The sequence below is a fragment of the Lingula anatina genome, chromosome 4 (assembly GCF_051362555.1).
Source record: "Lingula anatina isolate TDL-2025a chromosome 4, LinAna3.0, whole genome shotgun sequence".
In the NCBI taxonomy this organism is placed as follows: domain Eukaryota; kingdom Metazoa; phylum Brachiopoda; class Lingulata; order Lingulida; family Lingulidae; genus Lingula; species Lingula anatina.
In genome coordinates, this window is record NC_141770.1 from 29,671,656 (window position 1) to 29,683,903 (window position 12,248).

The 12,248-nt window shown below is 35.4% G+C and overlaps 4 protein-coding genes across 6 annotated transcripts in view; 2 read left to right on the plus strand and 2 right to left on the minus strand.

Annotated features, from left to right (window-relative positions):
• The window catches only part of LOC106173696 (uncharacterized), a 56,439-nt gene extending 53,765 nt beyond the window's left edge, over positions 1-2,674 (plus strand). Inside the window, exons 53-56 of the mRNA XM_087010915.1 lie at positions 66-269; positions 660-1,100; positions 1,494-1,651; positions 1,969-2,674. Coding sequence (XP_086867041.1) covers positions 66-269; positions 660-1,100; positions 1,494-1,651 — 803 coding nt within the window. The 3' untranslated portion in view covers positions 1,969-2,674. The remainder of the gene's footprint in view (positions 1-65; positions 270-659; positions 1,101-1,493; positions 1,652-1,968) is intronic.
• LOC106173711 (uncharacterized) lies at positions 2,558-4,255 on the minus strand. Its single transcript, XM_013554922.2, has 3 exons — positions 4,091-4,255; positions 3,574-3,694; positions 2,558-2,831 (listed from the first exon to the last, which is right to left on the minus strand). The coding sequence occupies exons 1-3, from the start codon at positions 4,128-4,130 to the stop codon at positions 2,675-2,677; spliced, it is 318 nt and encodes a 105-aa protein (XP_013410376.1). The 5' UTR covers positions 4,131-4,255; the 3' UTR covers positions 2,558-2,674.
• Positions 4,210-8,730, plus strand: LOC106173710 (ribonuclease P protein subunit p29). The gene is made up of 6 exons (XM_024076949.2): positions 4,210-4,372; positions 4,677-4,738; positions 5,034-5,260; positions 5,715-5,783; positions 6,534-6,709; positions 7,456-8,730. The coding sequence occupies exons 1-6, from the start codon at positions 4,351-4,353 to the stop codon at positions 7,593-7,595; spliced, it is 696 nt and encodes a 231-aa protein (XP_023932717.2). The 5' UTR covers positions 4,210-4,350; the 3' UTR covers positions 7,596-8,730.
• LOC106173709 (uncharacterized) overlaps positions 8,227-12,248 on the minus strand; it is a 28,521-nt gene continuing 24,499 nt past the window's right edge. For all 3 annotated transcript variants that reach the window (XM_087010925.1, XM_013554919.2, XM_013554920.2), the window contains one exon: positions 8,227-9,526. In XM_087010925.1, coding sequence (XP_086867051.1) covers positions 9,276-9,526 — 251 coding nt within the window. In that variant the 3' untranslated portion in view covers positions 8,227-9,275. The remainder of the gene's footprint in view (positions 9,527-12,248) is intronic.

The following is a 12,248-nucleotide window of genomic DNA, read 5'->3' on the forward strand; positions in this document are numbered from 1 at the left end:
TCCTAAGCACTATGTACTTCACGAATCAAATATACTTTTCAACATTTATTTTTCCCTATTTTCAGCTTGTGTCCCCCTGAAACCTCCAGTAAATGGTTTTCTGAACTGTACAACCACTGGGGACCTCCATGAGTGCATCTCCACCTGTCAGCCTCAGTATGACTTCAGTGGACCAGCCCTGGAGAAGTACACTTGCAGTGCTAATAGCAGCTATAAATGGAACCACCAGTCTAAGTCTAACCCTAATGCCCTGTTGCCAAGCTGTGGAAGTTAGTGTGGTTTTTACTTTCCCTTGTCTACACCCTGAGACTCAGAGTGATGCACTGTATCAGTACATGTACATGTAGTAGCAGCAGCTAATAGTGGTGGCAATGATTCCAGTAATCTCTGAACCTCAGGGCACAGATCTGATTAGACATACTTTCTTCATTAGCTCAGTGTTGATTTTCTGTGATCTTTGGCATGGCTGTTTAATAAGTAGTACTGAACAATTTTTACAGGCTGCCATCGCGCATAGGCTGTCAATAAGTAAAATATGTTTTACACTTTCATGTAAAGTCACCTTTACTTTCATTTCAGATATCACCCCCCCCCCCCCCCCAAGGATGTGTCCTTTGATACATTTATTTCGCTTCATGCCACTTTCATTTTTATTCCAGAAACCACTCCTCCTAAGAATGTCTCTCTGGACTTGTTCCTGTTCTACCCCTTCAGAAACTGCTCCAACCGCTTCCAGCCATTCCTTCAGACAGCATTTCAAGAACTCATCATAAATCTCACGGCAAATATCAGCTGTATTCAAACCCTGGAGTGTGATCTCAGTGCGGCTGCCGTGGGTTCCTGTATATTGAACATCAACAGAACTGGTTACGTGGCCACATTTGCATACTCAGCTGATATTGCGATAGGTGAGACAGAGATGACAGGCGCATTCCAGAGGCTCCAGCCGGCTGCCAAGATGGTCCAAAGTAACGTTCTCTCTGGTGGATTCAGACTAGGATTCAGTGGTGGAAAGTTTCTGATGTATGAGCCCAACTCTCTGGTGATTTCTGGTAGTTTTGGATGTGAAGCAGGATCTGTGTCCAGTAATAATACTTGTGGTCAGTGGAAGTATTTTATTTATATGAAACATTTTTTTAATGACTTGTAGTTGTATTTGGTAATTGTGAGACTCAGAAAACAATGAAATCTGTAGATAATAGAGTTAAAAATATATTATAAAGTAACTGCTCATTTTCCAGTTTGACTACCTAGTAGTTTTGCCAAGTCTGATGCCAAACCTATTTGTGTTATGCCACACTCCAGAGTTTTGCATGCGGAAGTGAAAGAGGATATGTCTTGTCCACATTATGAATTCAAAGATCTTATTTCTCTCTTCAGAGTATATTCTAATTATACAACCAGTTATTCAATAATCCCCCTCCAAAATTGAATTGTGGAGAAATAGAGTAAAGAAGTGATGTATTAAAGACATGTTCTGTTCTAATTTTCAGTTCTGTGTCCACGGGGTACATTTTATGATGATGGCGTGTGTGCCAGGTGTGCTGTGGGCAGCTACCAGGACAGTGAGGGTCAGTTTGATTGTGACCAGTGTCCAGTGGGGACAACCACACCCTCCTCTGGGTCCATCTCGCTGCAAGATTGTGTTTAGGTGAGTGGTAGAGGCCAGGTGATGGGCTAGACTGTGTGTGTGTGTGTGTGTGTGAGAGAGAGAGACAGAGAGAGAGAGAGCAAGAGCAAGCAATGACAGGAAGAAAAACTTTATCATGCAGTTTGGTATCACTAGTGCTACTTTAAGTTTCCATATCTATATATAAATATAAATGCCAAGTGTAATAATCAATAGCAGCATCAACGTCAAGGGATATCTATTTAACTGGTTCATTTAATATTATAGTAAAATCAGTTAAATTTCCTTATATAGAACATTTACAGTTTCATTATTATTAAAAATTATTTTCATTTTAGGTGTGGCAAGTTAAAAGACAAGAGCACTAAATAAATGAATTTAACCTAAACTGTTGAGACATGGATTTATCTGGAAGATGAGGACAGCAATACTAACTTGTGAAAATGACAACAATCTGGACCCAGCCATAGTTGAGAAAGTCATTTTGAAAATATATGATAAATTTAGAGTCTTCAGGCAGAAGATAAAATTTGCCAAAATGGATACATTCCAATTTTCAATATTCCAGCTAGACTGTGGGCAATGTTATTTTCTGTATAATAGTTATCAGCCAGATTTTACTATTGAATATATCATGAAAACCTGTATTGCCTCTGCTTGTACATCACACAGACTGGCCTGTAATGTTTTGGTTGTTACAAGACTTACATGGTTATGAGATAAATCCTTTTGTATTGCTTGCCTTAGTTTTAAGAACATTTCAGTCCCTTTATTTCTTAAACTAGAAGAGAAGTTATTTTTTACTACTTTTCAGTATTCTAAATCCAAGCATGTTTAGAGAATTTCAGTTATGTTGCTTTAAGGTGACATGTACCTAGATCTGCAATATTAACAGTATCGTACACTCTTTGAGAAAAACAAGCACGCTTGAATGAATGAATTATAATTATTTTTGGTATTTATAATAAACACTTAAACTGCTAAACAAAATTCTCTCCTTTGTAAGTCACTGAATGTGAAAATAAATAATCTATATTCTTTTCATCATGTTTCTGGCTGGTTTTTGTTGTCTGTAGATGTGTCTTTTGTGACTTCTGTTATTTTACGAGCATCAGTTGGCACTAAGTTGGGGATCCCGTTCACTATTGGGTACGCCACGTGCATATTGTCACACACCAGTTCATTGTTCTCCTTGTCGTATCTGAAATGGAATGAAAATGTCCAAAATATACAGTGAAAATATAAGGCTGTCAATTTAAAACTGCTTTTATCAGTCTTGTTACTGGAAACCCGTCTCAGGAAGAGGCCTTATTTCCACCGTTGCCTCCTTCCCTGAAGAGACGAAACAAAAAATGCAAGCTATGCTTTTATAAAGCAAAAAAATCATAAATAATAATTAAAAAAAAAATAATCCAAACAATTTCAACAAATTTTCTTTAATTATCAAAACTTCTATTCTATCCAAAGCTGCTGAGAAAATTGAAATCTGTACAATATCACTTCTTTTTGGACAATAAATGTCCATTTTTGCCAAAAAAGTGAGTTTGTTCTCTATATTAAAAAAGTGAGTTTTAATCCGTAAAATGTCCTTCTGTACACTTAATTCTGTCTGTCATAAACTTTAGAGTAAACAGCACAGCTTGAAAATTTAAATAATAGTTATGAACTGGATATATAAAATAAATGAAACAACTTTTGTAAATAGTGCTGTATGTGAAATACAAAAATTAGCTTTTATTGAGATGAAGAGATGTGAAGCAAAAGAAAAAAAAAAAAAACAAATAAATGCTAATGTAAGCAGTGTCCAACTTGCCCCCTGAGTTTCAAAGCATATTACAGTGCACAGCCGTGGCATGCTGACACTATAGTCTATACTATAGTAATATAGGGCACATATAATGTTATATATGGTACTGAATATTATACCACCAGTATATACACACCTCAATGGTGTTTTGGAGACAGGGCACACCAAGTACTGGAGCATTCTCTCGTCAAATTTCTTCTCATCCTGCGGTGATCTGAGTGCTGCTGATAGACTGAACCGCCGTACACTACGCCAATCTGTAATTGTAAATATTGAAATATCACGTTCTTGTGAAAAAATTATACTTTATAGTTTATGTTTCCCCTCTCTCTCTATCTAGTTTTATACAAATCACACATATTCATTAAACGTGCTAAATATTGAGTGAATATAACAAAAACTTAAATAGAAGCGCAAGAGGTTATTTAGCGCAGGTGTCGAATACACTTTATAATGTAATGTTTTTATTTATAACGTATTTGGTTGAAACAAAATTCCCAGTACGGTACGTGGAGCATCGATTTATTGACTTCCTTTTCTTTCACATTCAATATCAAGTAATCACTTAAATGTCAATGAAAACAGCATACTCTTTTACCAAAAATGCCCCTTGAAAATGACGACTGGGCTCATAAATTTAGGATTTTTTGTACCTGTTACAAATAAACGTGTTGCTCTCATGGGCGCCGCCATATTTGCTCTACTTATCAGCGAATCATCAGCTTTGACACAACTGAATAAGCCAATAGCAATTGTTGTTTTATGAAGTCTAGGCTATTTCACCTTAACCTTGATGGTGGTGTGCTGAGTACTGCAGAGGCTGGGAGATGATTTCTGCTACTTTTATTTCATGAAAACATGTAGTTCATACAAAATGTGACGTGGTACCGTTTTCTTCTAATTAAAATAGGTTATGGAGAAAAAAGCAACAGAAGGTACTGACAGAGGCCGTAGTTTTGCCTTGATTTTACATCGAATGAATTATAAATGATGTCAAATATATATGGCCGAATATATATTAATTTTCTGTTGTTATTTGGTGTAATTTTTAATGTAGACATTGAATTGAAAATGTGTGCAGTAGTAACATGTAAGTAATTGAAACGTGTCATGCTCTCAATTTTGAGATGACACCACTGAGGGAGATAAAAAAAATCATTGTCGCTGTCAGTTTAGCTTGTCACAGCTTCAGTAAAAAATTAGTTCATTTTTAAATGTAATTAAATGATATTATTGCAGGGAGCCTGTATGCTGCGCTCCCTAAATATGTGGCTGAACAGAAAGAGGAGTTACAACTGGCTGTAAGTATGTTACTTCTTTTGAACTTCTTTAACTGTCTTAGCATCTCTTTTGTTTCTTCTAATAATCTAAATGATTTCATTTAGAATTGATGAATTTTCTCCTTGTATATATTTACGTCAGTCAGAATATAATTGTTATAACAGGGCTATATAATTGTTTATGCTATATCATTCATTTGGCAAGGATGAGACTTGATATATTATGAAATGAAAAAAAAAAATGTTAGTGTTTGATCCTGGATGCTTATGTTGGTGTTCTTAAATTTAATTAACATATATACTGTGTATTTTTTAGAATGTATCCAAGGCAGAGAAAAATGAATTTGTGCAGAGCTTCCTCCAGAAGCACCTTCCAGAGAAGAGACTGAGGCAAGGTGAAGACATTACATTACAGCATGCACATTTTATGTTGGACAATCCCAGAACCAGGAAGAGAAAAGAGGTGAAGTTGAAGAGAAAGACTCTTTCAGCCAAGGAGAGAAAGGAGTTGAAACTGTTTGAAATTCAACCTGAACATCAAAAGTAAGACCTTGTTTTGTCTTGAATATGCACAATGTGTAATTTTTAATATTTCATGTTATTTTCTCGTTAATTGATATGAACAAAACAAATAATGTTATTATACTTAAAATATTTTAGATGCATTATTGATAATTTTAATGACAATGCCATGTGAGATATGGAGTCTTAAATACTTTGTTATTTTTTTAATATGGAGAACAAACTGTTGCTCAGCTCTATTAACTTACAAGTTATATATCCTGAATTGAAGTAGAACAAAATTTTTAGTATTAAAATTAAGACTTTTTCTCTCTTTGTCCATATTTTTTTATGTACTTTCAAGGCTTAATGTTGGCATATTTGCACCAGCTTTGCTGTCAAGTTATTATTTTAGAAAAAAAAACCTTTTTATTCTTCAGAGTTCTTTTTCTGTAATTAATCATTCTAATACTTCATTACTTGCTGTTCATTTCAGGTATGACATGTACACACCACTACATCAGCTTTGGAAGGATTATATGAAAGATGTGATCAACTTTGACAAGTGAGATAAACATCAGTTAAAATTTTTCTCTGCCCCCACTTGAATCATGCATGTGCTTTGTGGAATACAAGTAGTTGATATTGTGAATATTTCTGATTACTTTAGATTTCATTGAGAAATTACTCTTAAAAGGCTTTACTAAAGTAGAAATGGGATTTTTTTTTAATGATGTATTGTGTAAATAGAAAGTGTTGTTTTTAAATAATGTTTTGTGCACTCAATTGTAGAATATGCCTGCCCATTGTGGCAAGGAGGGTGAACCTTATAGCAATACAAACTCTTAGAGACAGTCCAAAGTTGTGCATTGAAGACCATTTTCCCTGTCTTACACTATTATGAAGCTTTGAACCTGACAAATATGAGTATTTTATATAAAGGGAAGTTACAGAATAACTAAACCTTCTGATAAACTAAATCCCATTTTAATTGAGCAATCCAATCATCCAAAATATATTACCAAAAGTTTCTGATGCTCCTTATTCCATGTGGCACCTTTAGATATCCAAAAGCAAAACATATTTTTAATCCCATCTAAAGTAGTTTTAAACTTTTATTTTTATTTGCAATGCTCTTTATATTTTATGTTATACAACTTCAACCTACTGGATGGCAATCTTATTCAGTTATTATTATTATTGTTAGTATTATTATTATTATTATTATTATTATTATTTACCAAGCACATGTGGAGTAGTGTGTGTACATATTGTTTATAACTCATAATAATCTGCTCCTTTACATTTCCCACAGGATCACTCCAGGTAACCAATCACAGATGGAGGAACTTTTGCTGCGGGCTGATCTTCACGGTGCGGTTCTTACAGTGACAAAGTCCAAGTGTCCATCTTACGTTGGGACATCTGGCATCCTCATTCAGGAGACCAAAAACACTTTCAAGTTGATCACAAAAGATGATAGACTTAAGAGTATGTATGGTTTTTACATCTGTTTTACGTCTCATATTGTTGATGAATTAGAAATGTTTTGTTTTAGAATATGTTTTGTTACTGAACATGCATGTGCACCTGTAAACACACACACACACACACACACACACACACACACACACTATCATGAAAATAAATATTTCAAGATTGTTATGCTAGAATATTATCTTTGCAGTACGTATCATGTTTGAAAACTACCTTTGTGACAAAAGTTATGTTTTGGTTTCTTGTAGTTGTTAAAAAGTTTTAACAGCTGTGCAACTGTTATAAATGTTTTGTTAATCAGAAAAAAATGCTATAATGATAATAATAATAATAATAACTGTATTAATAATGGCAACCCGTTGGGTTTAAGTTGTACATGAAAGGAATTTTACAATGTATGTCTAGTCATTTTTTGCCCAGATACATTGTGGCTGTTGATGCTATCGCCTCCCTGGTGAGGAATCACGGCTGTCGTATGAGGTACTCAGAGCTAACAAGTAAATCCTATGATCTTTTGCTGCCAGACCAGAAATTGTCCCATGCTTCAACCCCTTAGTGTTGAGTACCAAGTGGGAAGACAGCAGGTACAGTTTATGAAGGACTTTATGTCCATGAAAGGGTCAAAACTATGTCTTCCCACTCAGGCAGACTGAGTCAGACCACAAGACTAAATGGTTGGTACCATGCTGTGCCTGTGATATGTGAAAATTTGTTATAAAAATGGTCCTTTTCTGTTTCAGCAATTCCCAAACCAAATTCGGTATTCACTTTTGAGCTGGAAGGTTATATAATTACAATATATGGGAATAACTTTCAAGTCCGTGCAAGTGAAAGAGCTCACAGGAAGTTCAAGACAAGACCAACTGTTGACTTAATATGAATCTCAGTGTCTACCCGGTAGTCTGCACTTTGGGACCCCTTAGGTCACTCTGAAAACTACTGGCTAATCAGAGTCCATGTGAGCAGTGTTAATTAGTCTGAAGATGAAGTCTGTGGCCAAAGGAAAGTTAGTGTAATCAGCCACTTGAATTTGGAGACTACAACTGCAATTTTTTTCCTAAATTGATGCTTAATTTTTTTGTTATCTTGGTCAGGTGGCTTATTTTGCACACTATAAGTCAACAGCATGGTCTCCATTCTATTTGGGACAAAGTAGTTGACATTGCGCTGCCTGAAACATGATGGTATCTAAGCTGAAGCAACGAAGAATTTGACTTAAGTGCAAGATGACAAAATGTGCTTCTGGCTTTGTTTGTAGAGAATTGGAAGTGTGCAACTTGGATAATACATAGCAATAAAAATTGGATAATTAGGCTGTTTTTTTATACATATTTTGGGAAACTAATAGGTATTAGGGCATTTCTTTTTTAAGTTGTGAAGGAGATTATTGAGTCATTATGTAACTTTGCCTGCAAATGAACTTATTTATATATCCTGTTTAATTTTTTGCTCATTTAAAATTATCCAGATGTACTTGTATTTCTTGAATAAGTCAACTGACAAGAGATATGTATTTTTAGTTAGATTTATTGAAAAATACTGTCTTTGACATAAAAAGCATAAAATGTATTTTATTTAACAAGTAGTTCTTGAAATAAGAAAATTTTGACAGTTAACAAGCCACAACCAAATAACCAGCAAGCTAAATATGGTTCTTATGATATCTGTAGTACAGTCTGGCTGTTAGCAAGTTCAGATGATCTCTCTCTATATATATATAATAGCAATTATTGAAAACAATTATAATTGTATTATAATTATAATAATTATAGTACTGTTATTATATCAATAAATTTATACAACTTGCAAATAGAATTGATTTTGATAATTGAGAAGAACTGGCAACGATTAGAAAAATAATTTCTTTACGTCTTGCTGCTGTACATATATGTAACATATTGGCCTTAAAGGCTGAGGTTAACGTAAGCATGTGCAGGAATTTTTAGCAGTGTACATATAATGCCTGTGATAAATTACACATAATTTAAATAAAATCTGAATTAAAAGAAGAGAAACATGCATTTCTGTACTATTAAAAAAGAGAAAAAAAAATGCACTGTTAGTGCTTGTGACCTTGGTCATTTCCCATCATTTCACAATCTCAGTTGATTGTTTTCTCGGGTTATCAGGTTATGATGGAATAAGTTGAATACTCCTCAGAGTCAGAGCAACCGTTGCATTCTGCAAAAATATCTCAACAAACACAATCAGCGCACTGCACCAAGGCGCATTGCTCCATACGGGTGATCCTTTCACGTTCTTTCGCTGTCACAAATAGAGTCGAATGAGCAATTTGATTTAAAAATACATAAGTGTACAGAGCACTTGTCTTTGGTTATGTGATGAAAATAAATAAATAAATGCATTGGGCCTTAAATCAGAGCTTTGCCAACCACAAATCGTCAACGCTACCCATTAGTTTTAATGGAGACTTCTCCATTGATGAACGTCTTGCAAAAGATATCGAACTTGATGTCAGAGGAATCCATGACTTTACAATTGAAATAAATGATACAAAATGACAAAAGAAAAATATATAAACGTTCAGAGGTCAATTAAATCAATACATCCCGTACAAATCGTCGCAGGATTTTGATAGCTGTCTGTCCTTCCTCCAAAACAAAGATATAATTTCTCGCGCCGTCTTTGTCACACATCCTTCTTGTTCCTTTTTCCGCTTCTTCTTTCTTTCTTTCTCTTTGAGCCTTATCTGCCGCAGTGTTGCAACTAGCAACTCGTCGACTTGGTCGTTAAGCAAGGCTGACGTTTCAATGAATTTGCAGTCGTACGCCATAGCTGTGGCCCGCCCCTCTGCAAGGACGAAAAAAGTATAGGCCTACTTGTTATATTGGACGGCTGTTGCTTTAATCTTAAATGGGGTAAATAATTAACACCCTTTAAGAGCTCTGGCGTGTGCCCCTTGAAAAAATAAAACTTAGTTCTGTATTTTAATAAAAGTTCAAAATGTTAGAACACTATTAAAGAGGTTTTTGAAAGGATTATTGGCAAGTTCAACATTCGTCTCTTGTTTAACCCGAGACAACCGATTAAAGTGTAGTCATTCATTATTTTTATTTTATCTTATTTATTTTTTTCCTTTTTGTCATCTCAATGCCAATCATATTATACCACTAGCTTCAGGGCGCTTTTTATATGCTCTAAATTACATACAGATAAATTATATTCATTATAAAATTTATATTCATTATACTTAGCTCTACTGATCGTAAAACTCCCTTAGGACAGCCACGAGCAGCTTTCTATAGTACGTAAATAAATTTTAATTGAATTGAAATAATCATCTATAGCTAGCAGCAGGGCATAATGACTTTTTCACAGAAGCATGGTACACTCTGTATCGTTTTTCAAAGCACACAAGAACAAGAGAATTTAATATTTTACGACATGGTTAGAAATGGTCTCTGTCCTGCAGCCCCTGATAAGTTCTTAGGAGAATTGTTATGGCCGTTTTCCCTTTAAAATTACATCTGGTCTTGTAAGTAATGACCTGGGATCACACAATGAAGTGGTAAAAATAATAATGCACTGCACTAGCAGCTACGTGGGCAGGTAACCCCGGTAGGTGGGGGAAACGATATGGATTTCGTTTATATGAAATTTAGATAGGTCGTGCGTAAATCTATTAAAAGTCATAAAAGATTTGTTCTAATGGATAAGTCAGCTCTGACCAGCCCAGTAATCAAATTTAAATCAAAAGAGCACGAAAATCACTTCAACATGCATGACTCGCCTTTTTTCTCCCCGACCATAAACCTGAAAGTTATCTCCAATGTAACTACAGACCGATCACCCCTCTCAGAAACGTTTAGAAAGCAATCTTGCTGAGAGTATCGATTCACGCGGATTGCTTGCTGTGAAGGAGCTAATAAAACAGAGGAGATTATTCTCTAGAAATTGAAATTAGTCTTTAACTTTCTGTTATCACCCAGGGGTTCACACCAGTTCACTGTATAGGACTAGTTTGATATTTTTTAGAGACGCCCACTTGTAGTTTCAAACAAAGAATGAGAATTAAAGCACATGTTAGGCATTCACGTTCACATAATACGAGTGAAACTAATAATCCAAATTAGCAAAATAACGCAGGAATACGATGAAAAATAAAGAAACAAAATAGTAAACTTAAAGGATAACAACTCTCCATATGAGATTCGAATTTCCGCAACCAATGCATTGTAAGCAACACACACAGTAATATAATAAGGTCGGAAGATGAGTGATCAAGACCCTATATTGAAACATCAAATCTCATAGGTAGACCATTTATCGTCTCTCTCTAGAAACGAAATTACTTATATCATGGTGTTAATACCAGACCTGAAGCAACAGTTATTTAGATGACTATTTTCATAGAAATCTTCAGATTATGTCAGACATAACATAGGGCTATAGGCCTATTTACATGTATCACCAAACACTAGGACACAATCGACACGAAAACGACGCCTACATTAGGACATGATCGTGAGTTCATCTTCATCATCTGTACAAAAGCAAAACCAATTTAGAAATAACATAACACTTGTTTTCAGTTGACCTGTGTCCACAATAGGCTTGAACAGTGTTTATTAGATAGACTCTGGCTAAGGGCACAAAACAATGAAGAAATTATTACTTTTGGTTATTAATTATTTTCTCGACTGTTCTTAAACCCAGGAAAATCAAATTTCTCTGACACACAGCTCTCTCAATCTCAAGAGAGTGTTTCATAATGGTGTGCCCGGGTATAAACTATAAAACCGTGGCTTATCATTGTCACGCGGACAATAGCGCTTCACCTTTTGACCCGTTTCACCAATTGAAACAGAAACACGGCAATATGTTGCCGGTGTGACAGGAATGGTCGTCCTAGGACTGGGGTCTCATATGATTACTACAGGTTAGGGTTAGTGGGAGTATTGGGGTAAGTATGTAGAGTGAATGTCACCTGTACAAAGTAATGGGAACGAACTACGGTTCCTAGCGGACTACCGTTCCTGTCACATTGGCATCTTGGATGGTGCCACGAAAGGGTATTTACAAATGTGTGGACAAATATGAAAAGAAAGAGTGCATTCCATAAACACCACGGGTATACATGGATCGACCCGATTTTGCGGGGATCTCGCTCAGTGCAATCAGCTTAAAAGATTACCACCCATCCTCCTGGCATTATGTAGAATACAGAAAAGCTGGTTATTATACGAGTACGTTGGTAACGAAAGGAGACGTATTATTCAATTAAATTGATTGCACTTTGAGAAAGTCCTCGCAGAGTTGGGAAGATCCACCTAGATTGATGGTGTCTTTATGGGAATGGGGTCTAAGATCCGAGATAAAGAAGGTTATGACGGGTTCAAAATGTGTTGCATTATCAGCGTATTTGAAAAACGTCAAAACGTCCTTCGCTTTCACATATGTACTGTGATCGTCCCTTTAATGTATGACACGAGATTCTACCTAAAGCGCGCTAAAAGTCTAGTGTCTAGTCATTTGATTAGGACGCAAACTTACAGCTTTTTTCACTGGCACG

Excerpts from the sequence above, each read along its gene's own strand:
- LOC106173711 (XM_013554922.2), bottom strand. The coding sequence starts at position 4,130 with ATGGCGGCGCCCATGAGAGCAACACGTTTATTTGTAACAG. Across the intron at positions 3,695-4,090 it reads AACACGTTTATTTGTAACAG|ATTGGCGTAGTGTACGGCGG; the intron begins GTACAAAAAATC and ends TTACAATTACAG. Across the intron at positions 2,832-3,573 it reads GTCTCCAAAACACCATTGAG|ATACGACAAGGAGAACAATG; the intron begins GTGTGTATATAC and ends ATTCCATTTCAG.
- LOC106173710 (XM_024076949.2), top strand. The coding sequence starts at position 4,351 with ATGGAGAAAAAAGCAACAGAAG. Across the intron at positions 5,261-5,714 it reads ATTCAACCTGAACATCAAAA|GTATGACATGTACACACCAC; the intron begins GTAAGACCTTGT and ends TGTTCATTTCAG. Across the intron at positions 6,710-7,455 it reads AAAAGATGATAGACTTAAGA|CAATTCCCAAACCAAATTCG; the intron begins GTATGTATGGTT and ends TTTCTGTTTCAG.